Source organism: Cervus canadensis, chromosome 1, assembly GCF_019320065.1.
Source record: "Cervus canadensis isolate Bull #8, Minnesota chromosome 1, ASM1932006v1, whole genome shotgun sequence".
Classification (NCBI taxonomy): Eukaryota; Metazoa; Chordata; class Mammalia; order Artiodactyla; family Cervidae; genus Cervus; species Cervus canadensis.
In genome coordinates, this window is record NC_057386.1 from 38,934,105 (window position 1) to 38,955,438 (window position 21,334).

At 38.8% G+C, this 21,334-nt stretch overlaps 1 protein-coding gene across 1 annotated transcript; it reads left to right on the forward strand.

Moving 5' to 3' along the window:
- The first annotated feature begins 7,162 nt into the window (after positions 1-7,162).
- On the forward strand, positions 7,163-21,048 carry TMIGD1 (transmembrane and immunoglobulin domain containing 1). The gene is made up of 6 exons (XM_043479453.1): positions 7,163-7,331; positions 8,458-8,736; positions 13,702-13,977; positions 19,004-19,107; positions 20,052-20,092; positions 20,932-21,048. The coding sequence occupies exons 1-6, from the start codon at positions 7,250-7,252 to the stop codon at positions 20,933-20,935; spliced, it is 786 nt and encodes a 261-aa protein (XP_043335388.1). The 5' UTR covers positions 7,163-7,249; the 3' UTR covers positions 20,936-21,048.
- Positions 21,049-21,334: the final 286 nt, after the last annotated feature.

Genomic DNA, 21,334 nt, shown 5'->3' on the forward strand with positions numbered 1-21,334 from the left:
AACATCATCTAATACCCAGTTCTAGAAGTTGATGTTGTTACCTTTCTCACATCCCTTTGGCCTGCCTAGAGGTCACCTGCAAACAGTTCCCGTATGGCCAGTGACTTCCTGTCTGCCTGTACATTCACAACCAGACCAGGAGAGTGCACTGTACCTTTACAGAGTGGGTTGGAAGTGCTGGGGAGCCAACACCAAGAATGCCCCTTAACCAATGATGGAGAGAAGTTGGTGGATAAATACTCAAGCTTCCTCTCCTTACATGAGTCAATTCTGAGGTGTGTTCCCTAGAACTTGTCAAAGGGTCCATAGCAACAGTTGACCACAGTAACCTGCTCATTAACACATCCTTTATTTGTTTTCTTTCCTTTCTCATCTCACTTCCATTCTGTGCTTCCTAAGATCACCTTTAAGTAAACTAATTGCATGTGAAGTTTTATCTTCAGGTCTGCTTTGGAGGGACCCAGACCAAGACATCAATCCTCTGTTAAGTTCTAAATTATAATAGTAAAACCCAGTGCCCTTAGATCTGTACAGAAACAAACTCAAAACCTGCTTCAAGACTTCCCTGGTGGTCCAGTGACTAAAGACTCAACGCTCCCAATGCAGGAGGCCCAGGTTCTCTCCGTGGTCAGGGAACTAGATCCAACATGCCACCACTAAAGATCTCCCATGCTGCAACTAAGACCTGGCACGGCCAAATAAATAAATTAAAAAAATATATATATATATAAAACCTGCTTAGACAGTGCTTGCAACCCAGCCAACAGGAAATGCTCTTAGTTGTGATTCTTACTGAAACAATGCTACAGTGTGGCTATGTTTATTATGCCTTGCCCAGACTATATTAATAATAATAACAGCTACTGCTTAATAAGAGCTTATTGTGTAGCTGCTTTGAATGCTTTATCTCATGTAATCCTCAAATGACCCTGTAGGGAGGACACTATTATTAATCACATCGTATTGACAAAGAACCTAAGGCCCATAGGAGTAAAATAACTTTATAAAGTCACACGGCTAGGAAGCAGCAGGTCTCTGATGTTCTTAACCAATGTTTTAAAAATGTACAGATAACCATAAATAATTTTTTATTCTATTCTTGTATGAATGGGAACAATAGTACTTGCCAGATAAAATTCATGTTGGAACAATACCATAAACGAGTTTTGTTGTTTTTTTTTTTAATTTTTTGGCCATGCTGGGTCTTCATTGCTGCACTGGTTTTTCTCTAGTTGTGGCAAGTGGAGGCTACTCTTTAGTTGGAGTGTGCAGGCTTCTCTTTGCAGTGGCTTCTTTTGTTGCGGAGCACAGGTTCTAGGGCATGGGGCTTCAGTAGTTGTGGTGAATGGGCTTAGCTGCTCTGGAGCATGTGGGATCCTCCCAGAGCAGGGATTGAACCCCTGCCTCCTGCATTGACAGGTGGATTCTTTACCATTGAGCCATCAAAGAAGCCCCTTAAATATGTGTATTTTTAAAACTTTATTTTATCAAAGTGTAGTTGATTTACAATGTTGTATTAATTTCTGCTATACAGAAAAGTGATTCAGTTATAGATATAAAATACATTCTTTTTCATACTCTTTTCCATTATGGTTTATCACTGAATATAGTTGAATATAGTTCCCTGTACTATACAGTGGGACCTTGTTCTTTATACAAAATAGTTTGCATCTGCTAATCCCAAACCCCCAATCCAGCCTCCCTCCACCCTTGGCAACCACAAGCTTGTTCTCTGTGAGTTTCTTTCTGTTTTATAGATAAGTTCATCTGCATCATATTTTAGATTCTGCATCTAAGTGATATCAGAAACAAACATATTTTTTTCATAAATATGTGAATTTTATTATAAACACATAAACATGAATTTCATTATATAACAAAATTATAAAAATGCATAACTGCTTGCTTTTATGTCAAATTTTATAATACATGAAAATAAAATTAGATGTTTAATTTTAATTATTATTTATGTAGGTAGTAACAGAAGAAAAAGTACAACTATATTAAATTTTAAAATCATTTTTGTTTTAAACTTTCTGAAATGAATTCTTGGCTTTATTATCACCCTGATTAGTTTCCATATGTGAATCAAACAGAAATGAAATGAGAAAGCCTTAAGTTTGCTAGATAACTTACAGAAATTGTTATATAAGTGTCACAGTACAATGTAGCTATTTAATTTTCTGAATTCAGATACTATTACACAATATATTTAGGTCAAATAACTGTTCCTTTGTATTCTTCTAGTTCAGATTTCATAATCTCAGAGATTGTTATAAATCAGAGATAACATGTTTAGAATAAAATATTGATTAACATGAAAAAGGAAAGCAGTTATATAATGTGTGGTAGTTAATAAAGATAAAAACTATTTGCAGATTCTAAAAGCAGTATTTGGTGCTGATTATCTCTTTGTTAGAGGTAAATCTGAAGTTTTGGGGGTTAGGTCTGAGGTAAAGGGGAATTAAAGAAAATGACCAAAGAAAAACAATCTATATATTTCCCATTTTATTCTTCTGTCCTCTATGAGCTTTCCCTCACACATATTCTATTAACTACACAAAGTGCCTCTATTTTTTTAACTTTCTCAGTTGAACATCATACCTTATCTAACACAACATTTTAAAATTAGTTTTATAATTTTTAACATACTAAATACAATGTTCTTAAGTACCATACACTGATTTTCTCCTTTATGATATCTGCGGGTTTTATTGTTTCAATGGACCGGGCATAAGTGAATTCCATCAACATTTTTTACTGGTGTAAAATAGCAGTGTAATTTATTTTAATCAGTGTAGCCCTCAGCCATTTCAGGTTCTTAAGGGAAGGGAATGGAAGTCTCTAGAGAAGAAGAAAATGAAAAGTGTGAATCACCTCCATTTCTCATTTCCCTGTGCTAATTAAGACCAAGCATTTATGTAAAGTAATTAGCCTCCAAATAATAAAAATAAATGGGAAAAAAAAAAAGTTCAAAATTCATCAAAAAAAAAAAAAAAGACCAAGCATTTGAAAGTTACCATCTGGAGGAAAATGAAGCCAATAAACCACTGATGAAGATAATATTCAATATTCTATCAGGAGGCAAAAGTTTTCACCAGCCCTTCTTATTCCTACTGTGGAGACAATTTCCATACTGTCTCTGAGCACTAAGAACTCAAACGTATGTCATTCCAGTTCTGGTGGTTCTAATTGTAACTTTTATTTAAATCCTGATTTTCTGCCCCACAGCTTGATTTCTGATTGGCTGGACCTGATTGCTTTCAGACCTGATCAGATTTTACTTGTACGCCGTTGGAAACTTGCATGGATGAACATTTTCTGAGTTTAGAGGGAAATCCTCCTAAGATCTAGCTTTCCATGTCAACTGGAACATAAGAACCACTAGAGGTTCTTTAGGAAAGGGATTAAATTGGGAGTATTAATTACCAAATTATTATAGCCTATGTATAAGTTAGTCATGAATATGCATTTCTAGATTTAAAGCTGTTTCTCAGATGAATACATTTCTTTTTAATTTTAGCATATGCAGCATTTCGTCTTTTATTGTTTTTCTCTATGCCTGCAGCCAGCTAGTATGACTAGTGTAAAAGACATATTACCGTAAAAATGCCTTTGCTAATCGAAATTGAGCAAGTTACTTTACCTATTTCTCTGCAAAATCTTTCCTTGTTTTGGGGAGGGGTGATTTCAAGAGTTAAATGAGATAAATAGAGTATCTCATAAAAAAACTGGAGTCTTTTAGACATAAATGTTGTCATTACTATTTATCTAAATATTTAAACACCTTTTGTCTTCCAGACAACAATGAACTAGCTTGCACAGAATAAAATTAAATTTAAATTGTTATTTTATGTGTGGCCCTATTCATGCTTTTAAATGATCTGCGGACTGAGTTCATGATCCTTGCTCTGGGTTCTCCACCACCAGCACATATGTCCTTCAGCCTTGCTGGTTTCTAGCTCAAAGGCTTTTGGAAAAATATTATTAACCCTATTCAATAAGGACAATAAAGCAACAATATCTAAGATCCCACTAAAACTAAACCATCTTAAACTGCCCTCAGTGTAAGCAAAAAGAGATAATACTGCTATGAGTCTCTCTGGAGACAGAGGTGGATATTTTAGGATGATTTTTTTAATACAGCAAAAATTTGATTTTTATTCACTTAATATTTTTATAATAAACTTTAAAAAATAAAACTTCAAGAAATTTGACTATAATACTACCATATCAGAGATGTTCAAATAGCCTTTGGGAAAGCTGTTTTTCCTAATCAATCATTATGATCATCTGTCAATGGAAATAACTGAATAAATATTCAGTTATAATAAATATAGAAACATACATATTTTTAACCAATTAAAAAATGTTATCTTCAAACAGCTAATTCTTGAAAGTGTAAAGCAAGGATTCCCAGTCAGTTGAGAGCCTCAGAGGGATAAGACTTTCCTGGCCATAGCTGCTTCAGTATGGCTTGTACTTACATCGCCAATGGTAAGTAATATTTTTCCAGCATTACTTAAGTTGCGTGGAATCTTCAAATGTTTTAGCTATTGTGAAAATGAATCCTCCCTTTGGACTTGCTCCATTACAGTTCTGAAGTTGTCAGATTATCAAGTACAGCCACCTAACTTTGAGCATGACAGCATCAATGAGATGTGCTACACATTTTTGCACAAGGTCAGGCTTTCTTGGAACAATTACATCCCTGTTAGTAATATCTGGCCCCACCCAGTAATGTAAGTACACAGAAGAACTTAGATCTCAAAAAGATGCCTTTCCCAATTACTGTCTTCTCTAAGAACCCACAAAGAGAAACAGACTTTGAACCCAATGTATCTGATTTACTGGACCCTACTGTCATAAAGTGTTCGAATTCAAGTATTATAAACATGTCAACAGGAAAAGAGGTCAGGGTTCCCAGATGGAGGAACGACTGGCCACGGAAGTCAGTTTTTCAGAGCTCAGCAGGTAAGTGGTAAGACTTTGCCTTGTATAGAAAGTAGAGTGTCATGAAAATTAAAAACAAGTCAGGTGGGGGAAATTCATTTTGAAAAGTTGCTGTCTTAATGGGGCAGGAGGGAGAGGGAGACAGCAGTCTTCCTTAAAAGGGTAGGATGAGGTCTTCCCAGAAGCTCACACTCTCAGTTTTTATTAAGTACCTATAGTGGATAGTGCTTGAGAAAACTCTATTAATGACCAGATTCTGAGATCACTGTTAAGAGTGTTGTGATAGAAATCTTACTGGAAAAAATTTTAAATGACAAAAGAATTAATATTAGTTCTAATATCATCTTACTGAAAAATTGATGCAAGCTTGCCAGCTTGAACCTGGCAGGAAAGAAACTTGCTCCTGTCAGGACAGGCCTGGGATGGGGAGGAGCAGAGCCAGCCCCCAAGTGTCACAGGTACGTTCCAGCTCTTGAAGGTTAATATTTGTGTAAAGAGAACAAAACTCCAAGTTGCTAAGGCCCATGGAGTGGTTAGGGACCAGAAAGGATTAACAGTGGCCTCTTTTTATTTTTATTTTCTGGCCACACAGCATGTGGGATCATAGCTCCCCAAGCAGGAATTTAACCTGTGCACCCACCCCCCCCCGCCCCCGACATTGGAAGCACAGAGTCTTAACCACTAGACAGCCAGGGAAGGCCCAACAGCAATTTCTTTGATTTAAAAAAAAAAATTGAATTTGAGGATCATTGCTTTAAAATGTTGTGTTGGTTTCTGCCATACAACAACATGAATCAGCCATCAGTATACCTATGTCCCCTCCCTTTTGAATCTCCCTCCCACGCCTCACTCCATCCCACTCCTTTAGCTTGTCACAGAGCATTACGTTGAGGTCCCTGTGTTATACAACAACCTCCCACTAGCTATCTATTTTACATATGGCAATGTATATGTTTCAATGCTACTCTCTCAATTTATCCCACCCTCTCCTCTGCCTTTAAGGAAGAAAATATTCACATTGGCATCAGAGTGGTTAAGAACATTGCCTTAGGAGTCCTGGGTTAGGATCTTCACCCTAATATTTACAGATGATATACTTTTACCAAATGTCAAGTTATATGATCTCTCCAGACCTTTAGAAATGACCTCAAAAAGATTGTTAGGGGCTTAACTGAGATTGAAACACTGAAATAAATGAATGTAAAGTGTTTAGCACAATGTCTGTTGCTTAGAAAACATTCCATGTGTGTTGCTACTATATTTTTAGTGGTCCTCTTGAAAGGAAGTAATAAATACATGTTTCTCCCAGATGGAAGCAGGGAGTATCTTTAGGCGAGGGATGACAGCAGCAAAAACGCAGAAGGAAGAAAAGAGAACTTCGTTACTTATTATTTTTAGCCTATACTGGGTCAAGAGGGAGGAGTGTTAAGACGGAGTGGAAGGAAGCAGGAAGACAAATGAATGTGGTTTAAGACTAGAAGCTATGTCAGAATTTAGTGTTTTCTAAGGCACAAACCATTTGAATCTATGGGATTTGGAAAGTCTCAAAAACCCTCTATTAGCAGAGAACAACTTTACCAAGAACGAGTCAAGAAAGACTTTCAAGATCAGAATTACTTTGTGCAGTAGGGGCTATCTGAGAAGAAAGTAAATTTCATTTCTCTTTGTGTTAAAATGACATTCTGACAGGAGAGGGTGAGATGTGTGGAAAGAGTAACATGGAAACTTCTATTCCCATATGTAAAATAGATAGTCAACGAGAATTTGCTCTATGGCTCAGAAAACTCAAACAGGGGCTCTGTATCAATCTAAAGGGATGGGATAAGGAGGCAGATGAGAGGGTGATTCAAAAGGGAGGGGATATATGTATACCTATGGCTGATTCATGTTAAGGTTTCACAGAAAACAACAAAATTCTGTAAAGCAATTATCCTTCAATAAAAAAATAAATAATTTATTTTAAAAAGACATTCTATCTAGGGAAGACTAGTTTTACCTTCCCCAGGGCTTGCTCTATAGCTGTCCTCTCTCCCATAGCCTATTTCCTTGTGGTTTCCTTTTTTTTTTTTTTTTTGCTGTCTTAAAAAAAAAAACCCTGAATACTAGAAGTACTTTGAACAGGATTGTTTAATTAAAAACTAGAAATAGTACCGTTATAACTGGAATGACTCATCTGGGACTTTTTATTTTAAATATATAATAGACAAGAGGAAGGTTCATAAGCTCAGTGTAGACCAAAGTGCAGAACCAACTGCTGCCTTTTTCCCCTGGCAGATCAGACTTAAATTCATTAAAGATGGCACAGAAGACCAGCAGCCTAATACAAAGGTGCAGATTTCTTCTCTTAATGATTCTATTTCTGCCACGTGTGATGACAAGTAAGTTAATATTCTTTGGGGCCTCTATTTAAATAAAGAAAATTTCAGATTATAAAATGATCAAGGGAATTGGGAAAAGAGAAAATCCAAACTGGAAAGATTATATAGATGGTATGGTTCAGAGTAGAGAAGTCAGATAAAATAGTGAAAAATTAAATGGAAAAATGTTTTTATGGTTCTAATAGTAGAAGACTGGGTGAAATATTTTCTTCAGAGCCACAGCCAGAATTTTCCTACATTTTAGAATATTTCATTATTAATCATATTTGGGCTTCCCGGGTGGCTCAGCTGGTAAGAATCCGCCTGCAAGGCGGGAGACCTGGATTTGATCCCTGGGTTGGGAAGATCCCCTGGAGAAGGGAACAGCTACACACTCCAGTATTCTGGTCTGGAGAAACCTATGGACTGTATACTCCATGGGGTCGCAAAGAGTAGGACACGACTAAGTGACTTTCACTTTCTTTCACTAATCTTATTTAAAATAAACCTCTGCTGTTTATTTGAGCATGCCACTTACATGAAAATCTTTTCTGCATTTGTTCCCCACCCCAACCTGAAAGAAACCTTTTCCTTCCTGATTTAAAAAGTAATAAACAGACATTGTAACATAAGTTAGGAAATATAGAGAAGAATAAAGAAAAGTAAAATCCCATCATTAAGAGATAACTACTCAATGTTTTGCTGTGTATTCTTCCAGGTTTTATATATATGAAAGAGAGTGTGTATGTATAAATGGGATAATTCCATACACATCGTTTTCTAACCCAGTGGTTCTCAAATTTCACTGCATATTAGAATCACCTGGAAACTTTTTAAGACCACCCCCCCCCCCCAATGCCCAGGTTACACTAATATTAATTAATCAGAATGTCTAGGGGTGGGAGCTAGGCAGATGATTCCCATGTGCAGCAACATGTGGTAACCATCATTTCAACCTTTTATTTTTTTTAATTAATAGTGCATTATCAATCTTTTCCTTGTAAAACCACATAGGTCAATATGGCTATTTTTAATTGTCACAGAGCATTTCATTGTACCGATGTAACAGAATTTATTTAGCCAATTCTCTAATGAGGGCCATGTAGATTGTTCACTCTATCTTAATAGTCTCTTCCTGCACTCCCAGGTTCTGTTTTAAGTGTGAATGGTAAAACTGAAAACTATATTCTGGACACTGAGCCTGGCCTCCAAGAGTCTCTGAAATGTGCTGTTCAAAACCACACCCGAGATGAAGAACTTCTCTGGTACCGCGAAGACGGGAGAGTGGATTTGAAGTCTGGAAACAAAATCAACTCCAGCTCTGTCTGTGTCTCGGGCATCAGTGAAAATGACAACGGCATCACCTTTACCTGCAAGTTGCGGAGGAATCAGTCGATGTCCATCTCAGTGGTGCTGAATGTCACTTGTGAGTGAGGGGAAAGAGACGGCTAATCAGTCTGTGTGGTCTGTACTACACTAAGTAGTAGATGCAGCTTCCTTCTAAAGAGTATGTGCGTGTAGATAAATATATTGGCTGCACTGGTCTTTGTTGCAGTGCATGGGCTTTCTCTAGCTGCAGCGCATGCACTCTAGTGTGGGCTCAGTAGCTGCCGGCGCATGGGCTTTGTTTCCCCATGGCATGTGAGATCTTAGTTCCCTGATCAGGAATCAAACCCGAGTCCCCTGCTTTGGGAGGTGGATTCTCAACTGCTCAACCACCAGGGAAGACCCTAAGAGTATGCGTATTTTAACATTTGCTTGATACTGCCAAACTGCCCTATTTATGACCCCACAACAGCGCGGGAGGGTACGTATTCCCCATACTGGCATGAGCCTGAGCATCCTCAAAATCTAAGAATCTGCCAGCCTGATTTGAAATTTTACTTTCATATTCTAAATTAAAAATGAGGGTGTTGACCTTTTCATAAATGCATTAGCTTTTCATGTCTCTTTCCTACAAAATGCCTGTTAATGTATTCTACCCATGTTTCTATTTGGTTATTTACCTTTTTCTTATTGATTTGTTTAAGGGCTTTGTATTGGATTGGCCAAAAGTTAGGTTTGGGTTTTTTGGTAAGATGTTGGTGAAACATTTTGGCCAATCCAATACATTAAGGAAATTAGCCATTTTTATTTTGAATTAATTACAAGCATTTCTTCTATTTATTTTGGGCATTTAAAAATACTTTTTTTGCTATATTGAAAAAAAATACTTTTTTGCTATATTGAAATTTTAAATGTTTACATATTTAAAATTACCAATATTTTCCTTTGTGGTTTCTAGTGTTTGCATTCTACTTAGAAAAATATCTGTTGGGGATCTTTTAGCATCACCTTAAACTCTCAAAGATGAAACTGTTTGATGGTTGGGTTACAGGTATTGGTAACCCATTGGTGGAACTATCTGAGGTTGGGGTCCTTTGAATATGTTCATGGAGGTGAGCATTTAGGTGGTTTGGGTGGAAAACTGGATCTATATGAGGCAGGTGTGGCTGGTGTGGTGAGGGGTGATGTGAGTAAGGGTAATAACATGGCATGGTCTGGTAGGAAAAGCTCTGGACTTGGAACCTGGTAATAAAAAGTCAAAGCCATCTGATCCCATGAGCTCAGCAAACTTTTCTGTGAAAAATTGATGCCATTGCTCCTGAGGTAAAAGCGTGGAGAAAATGACAAGGAATTCAGGTCCAGAATCTGCTGGCATCCTGAAGCTTTCAGAATGAATCACTTACATGTTCCTGGGCAAACGAGCTTTTATTTCCTATGAATATAGGAAATAAACTCTGATTTTTTTTTTTTCGCCATGTAGGATCTTAGTTTCCTGGCCAGGGATCAAACCTGCTCCTCCTGTATTGGGAGCACAGTCTTAACCACTGGATTACCAGGGAAGTCCCAATAAGTGATTTTTAGTCCCAATTAATAAGTCCCAATGTGATTTTTAATAAGCTATCCCTTGGCAACTTTATTAGAATCCAAGACTATCAGGGTTACCTTGGAGGTTTTGAAATCCTTATAAAATGACAGATGAGGAAACTGAGGCCCAGAATGAGAGCCCTAATCTGGAGATCACATCTGGGGCTGAGAACAGAACACAAAATCCCCAGTTTCCTAATCCAGTGCTCTTTCCATTGTACCTTCTAAATAGAGACACAGTGGAAGTGCTGATATATGATCCAGTGGCTTAAAGGAATGATTTTCAGTTTTCCAGCCTGATTCTGTATTTAATATTATCTCTATAATAACCTCTTAAATATCATTGTTGCACATATATAAAAAAAAATTGGTCAGTGATTCATAGTGACAATAACTGACATAAACTCATCAATCAATAAATCAAAATGAGGTCATAAAGTGGCAAGAATATCATGTACAATCTTGAGGAAATATTATGGATTATTGTTCTAAATGGCAGACTGAGAACTAAATGGAAGCGTCATAATACACTATTTGGTGGAGAATGTTTAGAAGCTTCTTTTATGTGTTATTGCTGAATAAATTGAGACCACCTCTTTTGCAATATCCATCAAAATTTAAAGTGTACCTGCCCTAACTCCCAGCAGATCTGCTTTGAGATGTTAACCCTGGAGAAATACATGCACATATGCACAAAAAAACATAGGCAAGGATGATTACTGAGGCATTGTTTAGCATTTTAAAAATGAGAATAACCTGATGTCCATCAAAATAAAATGAGTAAAGAGTCAGATATTATACTCTAGCACTCTCAAAGCAATGGGCTAGAACTATGTGGTTCAACATGAATATCTCTCAACGTATGCAAGTTATTGAGAGAATGAAGTTTTTTGTGTAAATCCTTCTCACCGTCCTAAACCAATACATTTCCTATGGGTATAACATATGTATTTTTAAAACAATATTTGCAAAAAAATGATCTGCAAGCATTTACATTAAAACTCGTAGCACTGGGTATCTTTGGGGAGTCAGGAAGTGGCCAGGATGGAGTCAAGGAGGACCTTAACTTTATCTGAAATGTACTAATAATTTTAAAAGGGAACATGCATATAGAGCTGATGTGCAGTAAAATTCATTTTAAATAGTTAAATAAAAAGGAACAACTAATAGGACCTGTCCATAAGTGGAACTGGTATAGTTGGCCATCGTGTTCTCTATTCTCACAGCTTCCTACAATCTGAATACCATATAACATCCTTGTTGGACATGGATACAGAATTCAAACACATTCCAAAGAGCAACAAAATGTCATTCTTCTGAGAGAGTTATTAATAACACAGCCTACTTAGGGTCTAATTATTCAGTGTGCAGATTATACAAGCTCCTTTTTCCCTCATTCTCTGCCTCTCTCTCTTTCCTACTGCCCACTTTTCATGCATTTTTTATTGGAGTATAATTGCTTTACAGTGTTATGTTAGTTTCTGCTGTACAGTGAAGTGAATTAGCTATATGTATACTTACATCCCCTCCCTGTTTGGTCTCCCTCCCGCCCCATCATCTGTCCCACCCCCAGGTCATCACAGAGCACAGAGTTGAGCTCCCGGTGCCACACAGTAGGTTCCCACCTGTTACCTATTTCACACATGGTAGTGTGTATCTGTCAATCCTAATCTCCCAGTTCATCCCACCCTCCTCTTCCCATCCTTTGTCCACATGTCCCTTCTCCACATCTTCATCTCTATTCCTGCCCTGAAAAGCTTTTGAACAGCAAAGGAACCCAGAAATGAGAAAAAAAAGACAGCACTCAGAATGGGAGTAAATATTTACAAATAAAGCAACTGATGATTAGTCTCCAAAATATACAAACAGCTCATAGAACTCAATATCAACAAAACAAACAGGCCAATCAAAAAATGGGGGGAAGACCTAAATAGACATCTCTCTGAAGAAGACATACAAATGGCTAAGAGGCACATGAAAAAAAAGGTGTCCAACCTCACAAATTACTAGAGAAATGCAAGTCAAAACTACAATGAGGTATCACCTCACACAGGTCAGAATGGCCATCATCAAAATATCTACAATGAATGCTAGAGAGGGTGTGGAGAAAAGGGAACCCGCTTGCACAGTTGATGGGAATGTAAATTGATACAGTCACTATGGAGAACATATGGAGTTTCTTTAAAAAAACTGAAAATAGAGCTACCATATGACCCAGCAATCCCACCATTTTTCATGCATTTTATTACTCTTCTGTACCTTGGCCAAAAAAACATGCAAGGGGCATGGAGAAGAGGGGAGACTCAGCTTGGCCATTTCTCCCTCTAGATTTTGAAAAACACTGGTGGGAGTAAGGGTTGGAATTATTTGGTGAAGAAAAATGTGTTTGACACATGGGTCTACAGATGTCCTTATCATGAAGGGAATAAGAAGTTGCTTACAGGGAACTCCCTGGTTGGGAAGCTAAGATCCCACATGTCTTGTGGCCAAAAAACCAAAACATAAGACAGAAGCATTATTGTAACTGATTCAATAAAGACTTAAAAAAAAAAAAAAAGAAGTCGTTCACACAGAGGGATGAGAAGGGCTCAAGGTCACGCTCACCTTTCATGGATGCCAGAGTTGCCACAACTGGAGTGCCTTCTGAGAGAAGGACATTATTTCTGGAAGATCATTGTGGAAATGCAAATATGCATGGTAAATCTGTGGTCAGGGCAAGTGTGATCACATACAATGCAAAAATAGAGGGTGTGGGGAGCCCTCAAACCGCCCCACCTTTACCACCACCACAATAATAATAGTAACTAGCATTGCGGTAAATTCTTCACAGGCATTCTGTCCTTTCATCTTCACAGCAGCTCGTAAGGTGTTATCCCACTTTTTAGATGAGAAAACTAAGCAGTTACTTTACAGTTAAGAAGCTTTCTCTAGGTCACAGTAGGTAATGTAGGTAGTAGAATTGGGGCTCACTGCAGTGCCTGCTTTCTTAGTATTACACTGTTTTATCCCAAAGTAACACAGATTGGTTTTTAATAGTAGTTCTCAGCAAAGTCTCAAGGCTTTGTAACACATGCTTCCATGTGTTACAAATCATCTACTTGACAGATACTCATGTTTATATACATTTGTTTCATGGTTTATCTTCCCCACCACATTAAAAGCTCTTTTAAGTTTGAAAATGGATGTATGCAACTTCCCTAGCCATCCAGTGGTAAAGACTCCGTGCTACCAATACAGAGATGCAGGTTTGATCCCTGGTCGGGGAACTAAGATCCCATATCCTGTGTGGTACAGCCAAAAAAGAAAAAGAGAATGGATGTATGTTATTTACCATTGTATTCCTGGTTCCTAGCCCAGTACTTGGCATACGGTAGGCGCTCAATAAATGTTTGTAAAATGAATGAGATAGATGGAAGGAAGATCTTCAACAGTGACAATAATGCTTATCTGCTAATTAAACCTAAATGTTTCAATCTTGCAGTTCCTCCTCTCCTAAGTGGAAATGACTTCCAAACAGCTGAGGAAGGCAGTGATGTGAAGTTGGTTTGCAATGTGAAATCCAACCCCCGGGCTCAAATGATGTGGTATAGAGACAGTGGCATCTTGAATTTAGAGACCCATCACCGAATCCAACAGACAAGCGAGTATCTTCAACTGTCGATCACCAAAGTCAAGAAATCTGACAATGGGACTTACAGCTGTACTGCCAGTTCACTGATAGAAACAAAGACCAAGGACTTTCACCTTATTGTCAAAGGTAACTCTCCTGTTTATTTATTTACTGAAATATAGTTTATTTACAATACTATGTTAGTTTCAGGTGTAATGCATAGTGATTTAATATTTTTACAAATGATACTCCCTTTCACATTGTTACACAGAATATTATTATTATTTATTATATATTCTTTATATATAATATATATATAATTAAATGTATATTATTTCACGAATATTGCCACAGAACAAGGGCTATATTTTCCTGTGTTGGACAATGTGTGTGTGCTTCATCCTGTCTGACTCTTATGCGATCCCATGGACTGTAGTACACCAGGCTCCTTTGTCCACAGGATTTCCCCGGCAAGAATACTGAAGTGGGTTGCCATTTCCTCCTGCAGGGCTCTTCCCCACCCAGGGAGTCTCTGGCATCTCCTGCATTGGCAGGAGGATTCTTTACCACTGTGCCACCTGGGACGCCCCTGTTGTACAATATACCTTGTTGTTTACACAGTTTGTATCTCATAATCCTATACCTCTATCTTGCTTCTCCATTCTTCCCTCTCCTCACTGGTATCCACTAGCCTGTTTTCTACATCTGTGAGTCTGTTTCTGTTTTGTTTTATACATCCATTTATTTTTATTCCACATAAGAGCTAGCATACAGTACTTGTCTTTATCTGTCAAATGGACAGAGAGCATGATACTCTCTAGGTCCATCCACAAAGGTAACACTCTTTTTAAGTAATATCTATCATAGTACAAAGGGCTTCCCTGGCGGCTCAGACAGTAAAGAATCTACCTGCATTGCAGGAGATCCAGGTTCAATCCCTGGGCTGCAAATATCCCCTGGAGAAGGGAATGGCTACCCACTCCAGTTTCTTGCCTGGAGAATTCCATGGACAGAGGAGCCTGGTACAGTCCACGGGGTCGGAGAGGGTTGGACATGACTGAGCTACTAACACTTTCACAGCACAGTACAAAACTCAGATACTTGGTAAATATTTTTTTTGTGACAACAAATAATGATGGCCATTATGATTAGTAGCTAGAATTTTCTTTGGAGAATTATCTCCACCCCAGGAATTCTAGTCCTTTCTTTTAGGGGAATTATTCCCATTCCAGATAGGATACAGCTTTTTGAGCAAAGGCTCGTTTTCTAGAATCAAGTAGTAGGAGATAGATCTGCTGGGTTTTCTGGAGGAGTATTTCCGTGAATTTTCCTGGGCAACAAGCTTTGTAGGAATTGGACTTTTGAGTTAACAACTTAATAAGAAACAGGAGAGAAGTCATCAACACATAGAGAAAAAAAGATACTAACTAGATAAGAAAATGGATCTGTAAAATCACTCCTAACTCTGAAATGTACCCTATAGGCCAATCAGAAGAGGGAGATGGGGAGAATGGCGGGAAATGGATTCTTTCTCTTGGCTTCATGCTTTCTCTACCCAGGTTTATGACCTCTGCGACAACAAGGAACAAATAAAGCGCCAAGTGTCTCGCTGTCCTCATACTTCTCCTTCATACAGAAAGAGAAAGGCAAGATACTTGGTGGAGCAGGTGCATGAAATGCTCATGCACACATTTCCCGGTGTGGGGCCAGGATGCTAGAAGCAGTCAAACAAGTTGCGGCTCCTGTATCTTGAGAGAACATGATTCTCTTTGCCACCTGCCTCCCTGTGCCCCCTCGTTGTCTTTCTTGCCAGGCCTCAGGAAGCCAAATGAACCCCTGTTGGTCATGTAACCATAGGGATTCTTACCGGGCTACCAATAGAATGGATGATGAGGAGGAATGGTTGCCAGTTGAATGCCCATCACTGTGATTACTGGCACGTTCAGTAATTTGTTCTGTGGAACAGTGACAGTATTCCCAGTGGCTATTTCCTTTAAAAACCAAACCCACAAACTCTTGATTAAAAAGGAATCATAATTGCTCCATGTCACATTAAACAGGCAGCTTGTGCAGCAAGCAGGATGCCAGCTTGGCAAATTAGTTTTCAGGTGGGCGGTATCCTGTTTTGGGTGGACCGCTTCCAAACCAACTGGCTTTTCTGATTTCTTGCTGCTTTATGACTTCCCCGGCTGTCGGGTGCCTGAGGAGCAGAAGCGCTCCGCTGCTAGTGCCCAGGCGAAATGCCAGGTTTGCCATGAGCTCTTCTAACTTCACGGTTCAGTGGGGGTAGTTTCTAAATGAGGCCATGCAAAGTGGGAAATGACATCACGGATCTTTTCTTGAGCACAAGACTTTAGCCACATGTTGAGATTATTTTACCATAATGAATATGGGCGGGGCTGGGGAGGGGGAGAATACCAGATCTGGTTATAAATAAGAGAGTGAAGGGAAGAGATGCAGTTACAGTTGCCAGACTCACTTTCAAAAGAAACTTGGAATCCAGAGTGAGCCAGTGGGTCAGGCAGTTTTTTTCAGGTTTGTGTATGGAGTGAAATCTGTTATGTGTGGCTTCATGTTATTCAGCTTGGTAAAAACATTCCGATCGGTGGCTGATTTCTGATTTTTTCCCCCAATTGCCCCACCTCTGCCTCTCCTTCATTTTGACATCTTTCCTTGGCACTCACTACAAGTACAGGGTGTCCCCTATAAGAGGTCTTTTAGTGTATCCCAGGGCTGGCTGTTTCAGAGTCAGCGCTTTTAAGGAGTCCAGTTGGACTTCTGGAGCTTCTCCAGAGGGTTGATGCTACCGTACCCTCATAAGGACAACTGTTAGCAACAACCAAAAGGGAGCAAGAGCCAAAGATGCTTAATCTACTCTCTAAAATTATCCAGAACCAGAACTAGACACATAATAGGAAGAAAACGATTAAAAGGTAAGTAGTAGGACTTCCCTAGTGGTCCAGTGGTTAAGACTCCATGCTTCCTCTGCAGGGGGCATGGGTTGGATATCTGGTTGGGGAACTGAGATCCCATGTGCCTTGTGGCCAAAAAGTAAAATTAAATAAATAAATAAATAAATTAGGCAAAGATATTTTTAAAATACTATTTAAAAATTAATAGTGTGTCATACAATTATGAAGGGATAAAGCCCATTTCATAACCTTGAGGTATATAGGGCTTAGACTTTGAAATTAATCTAAAATCTTCTCTTCCCCTTGTTTCTTCCTTTTACCCCTCATGTATTGTACTATCTCATAACTCTTTGTCCTTTACAAATACAATCTCAGTCTGTAGTTTTTGTTCCTTTAATGTCTGTCTCTCCTACTAGAACATGAGATCCTCAGAGACTGGATCCTTCCATGCCTGTTCTATTTTTTGCAGGGCTAAGAACAGCACCTAGTGCAGAGTCGTCATTTAGCAAAAATCTGTTAATGGCACTCACTGCACAAACTCAATTATACAGTAAATAACACACTCTTTATTTCTTATAAATTTCAAAAATTTTGTCATAGCCACGATTGGAGCCCTTCTCCCTCCTAAGGTGGGCATCAGAATCCAGGAGCTTAGACAGAGTCATTTAAATAGCTTTGCCAACTTTAAGCATTCTTGCGTTTGTAAGTTTCACCTCATATCATATCAACTATATTAAAATGAAGTAATAATTACACTTTTTTGCTCTAAAAATTGGAAAGGGCATTTAAAACTTGCATACATTTTGAATTTTATTATAAATTAGTTATTAATTTGGCTCTTGTGGTTTAAACATTATTATTATTTAACAGTTGGGTTATAGTTGAAGCAAAGTTACATTTGATAAAAGCTTAAACATTTATTAAAGTCTTCCCAGGTGGCTCGGTGGTAAAGAATCGACCTGCCAGTGCAGGAGGCGCAAGAGACATGGGTTCAATCCCTGGATGTATTCTTGCCTGGAAAATCCCATGGACCGAGGAGACTGGTGGGTTACAGTCCATGGAATCACGAAGCGTTGAACATGACTGAGTGGCTGAGCAACTGAGCACACACATAGCACACAAACGTTTATTAGTTCTGATTAATTTTGCCACTTTATTTTTACACTTAGGAGCCAATACTTTTTTTTTCAGGTCTCAAATATTTCATAAGCTCTTGAAGAGTGAACAAATACAGGCACTCTACCTGTAATACAGAAGAGCTCTGAGTTTACCAGATGTTCAGAAAACAAAATAGGGAATGGGCTTTCACTTGTAGGCAGCTGGTGCCCTAGCTCTAGTTAAAAGTAGACTCTCTGTTCTTCCACATCATGTAATGTGTGTGAGTGTGTGCCTGCTTAGTTGTGTCTGACTCTTTGCGACCCCATGGACTGTAGCCCGTCAGACTCCTCTGTCCATGGGATTCTCCAGGCAAAAATACTGGAGTGGGTGGCCATTTCCTACTCCAGGGGATCTTCTTGATCCAGGGATTGAACCCACATCTCTTGCATCTCCTGCATTGGCAGATGGATTCTTTACTACTGTACCACCCAGGAAACCCAGAGAGAGATGAAAATATTTGCCAAGATTGGGAAGGCTGATGCTCAGAGTTCTTCCCTAGGGGCACCGTGCAGCTCCCCTCTATAAAGTCTTGGTCCTGCTGGGGGCACCATCACAGCACAGCTACAAGGGTCTTGCTGCTCTTGGGACCCACAGACCTCTCTCTCCTTAATCCATCAGATTCCTTACCTTTCCTCTTCTTGCTCTTAAAACCTCCTCTCTCTCTTTCTCCCTTAAGAAATTCTCACAATATCATTCGGGTTTTGCAAGACTGGAAAAAGCATTGATTTCGGCCTACTTCTGCTTTCTGCATGGCAAAAGTTATGGATCACGCACAAAAAGATCTGACTTTGGGGGAGTTACTCATGTTAATAATATGAATAATATAGATAATAAATTATATCCTTCCAAAAAGAAATGGATTCAAAACCTGTCTCTGCTAGTTACTAATTCTGTGATCTTGGACAAGCGTTCTAACCTCTCAAAGCCCCTAGTTCCTTGCCTGTAAAAAAAGATTATAATACATTTGGGAATTGTTTGGAAATTTAATTAAGAGGATGCAAAATGTTAAGTGCAAAGCACCGTGGCTGGAACATACTTGGAGTACATAAATTATAAGCATATAAATGTTACTTTCTTATTTCCTGTCTTTGCATTTCCAACAGATAAAGCCTCGACTGTACCAATAGAACCCATTATTGCTGCATGTGTTGTGGTCTTTCTGACCTTGGTCTTTGGACTGATTGCCAGAAGAAAAAGAATAATGAAGGTATCTGAGTATTTTAAGCTATGTGTATGTTTGCTAAGTTGCTTCAGTTGTGTCCAGCTCTTTGTGACCCCATGAACTGTAGCCCATCAGGCTCCTCCGTCTATGGGATTCTCCAGGCAAGAATATTGGAGTGGGTTGTAATGCTCTCTTCCAGGGGAATCTTCCCATAAGGTCATCTAAATAAAGGCAAAGAACTGGTGATATAACTGACTACAGTGTCAGGAACCATACTTGAACAATCTGGTCTCTCTACCATGAGATCTCAATTGGAAGTGGCTCAAGGGAATAAAAGCTGTTCCTATATTAGGAGTACAACTTTACAAAGGATAGAAGTGCATACAGACCAGACCTGAATGAAAATAGTTGCAGTGTTAAAAGTAGGGGCTGATTTTTCTCTCTTTAAAATTTCTCTTGATTGTTGTTATGGTGCCTTGGTACAAGAAATAAATATAGAGGCACATCAGCTCTGGATTCAGAGATCTGTGTGAAAAAGATGGCCCTTGCTGCTCACCTCTTGGGCACAGCCACAGGCCCTGGCTGCAGCACACTGGAGTTTGAATTGCTGAATGGTTAACTTGTTGGTTAGAGTGATGCAGAGTACGTGATGCAGACTGCATAGGTTAAAGCTATGCCTTTGACTCCACCAGTCAATCTAGTCCCAAAGGAAGGCAAAGGTGGCCGAAAGTCTCTAAAAAGCCAGTGTGGAATTACATTTTCTTAGGTTAAATAAAAGTGATAAATGTGATCAAAGAAATAAGACCTAGACCTGTGCAGAGTTGGCTGTTTTCCCAGCCACCTCTGCATTGGTGTGTACTTTTCTAGATAGAAGATTAACAGACGTTTGGGTTTCCTGTCCCTTGAGCCACCTCGAGGCATTCAAAATGTTTCTCCATTAGCCTCAGCACAGCAGCAAACTCATTGCCCCTTGTTGTGTTTACTTTCAGCTCTGCAGAAGGGATCAAGGCCCCCAGTGCAGAACAGCTTTGTAAGTACTCTGGGCTGGGCTCAATGATTTTCCACAAGCAGATGGATAGCAGTTGGTAGTGTGCATCATAAAACCCATCGCGGGCAAACTCCTCCAGAGACAGGAGGTGCTGGAAGGTGAAGCGGTCCAGAGGAGAACGGAGGGTGGAGGAGAATCTGCCTTCACTCTAGAGGAAGACGGGTGAGGCGAGGTTGGAAGGTTGCTTAGAATGGAGAACACCTTTGATCTTTTTGTTTGTTTTTCATTTTCCTCTTTTATTATTGGACTATAATTGCTTTACAATGTTGTGTTAGTTTCTGCTGTATAATAAAGTGAACCAGCAATCTGCACACATGTACATCCCCTTCCTCCTGAGCCTCCCTGCTTTTGGTCTCAAGCCTCCTCTCTCTTTAAGCAATTGCAGGCTAATGCATGTCCAACTGCCTTTTATTGCCAAACGGTGTAAGCTTCCTAGAGAGTTTAGCCTGAGGGAAGCCACCGTTGCCTTCTCCACAAGCAGGTCAGAAGCCACATTCCTCATCCAAAATACTGCCTTCTCTTTGGAGCTTCCTTTAGTCTGTTAGCTCCAGCATATCTGAGATAGGCAGTGGATAGAAAGAATGGAGGCATTCTTTCCAAGACTATGAATTTTCAAATTTAAAAAAAATCACTAAGATAATAAATTTTCTAGAATTTTAGCAGTATTACTAGATGCCAAAATACAAGGAACTATATCAAAGTTTTGAGCAAATATAAATTAGAAATCTAGCATTCTATTCATCAACAGTATGATTTTGTTTTGATTTTTTTTCTTTAGTGCTTATGATCATCCTGATGATTAATTTCTTGATTCATTTCAGATGAGAAAACTGAGATGCCATCTATTATAGCAAGAGTTTTGCATCAGGACCACCTTGATTTATGTAGTCCCATCTGTATTTATTGCCATTATTAAATTCATTTCTGTCTAATTGTCAGAGGTTTTGAAGAAGTGTTTCATTAAGCGCTTTAGCAGTAATTGTTATGACTAATTTGATATACTTGCAGAACACTTTCAGGAAGAAAGCTGTTAAGATTGAAAAGTAAGATTTTTTTAAAGTCTTCTCCTTGAAGGATATGTTAATTAATTGAAATTTGTCCTGAAAAGTTTGGCAACCATTTACATTTATTGTGTATTTTTCTAGGTAGGAGATTAACAGACATTTGGGTTTCACGAATCAGTACACTACCAAAAAAACACAGGAGTTGGGCACAACATAGAGG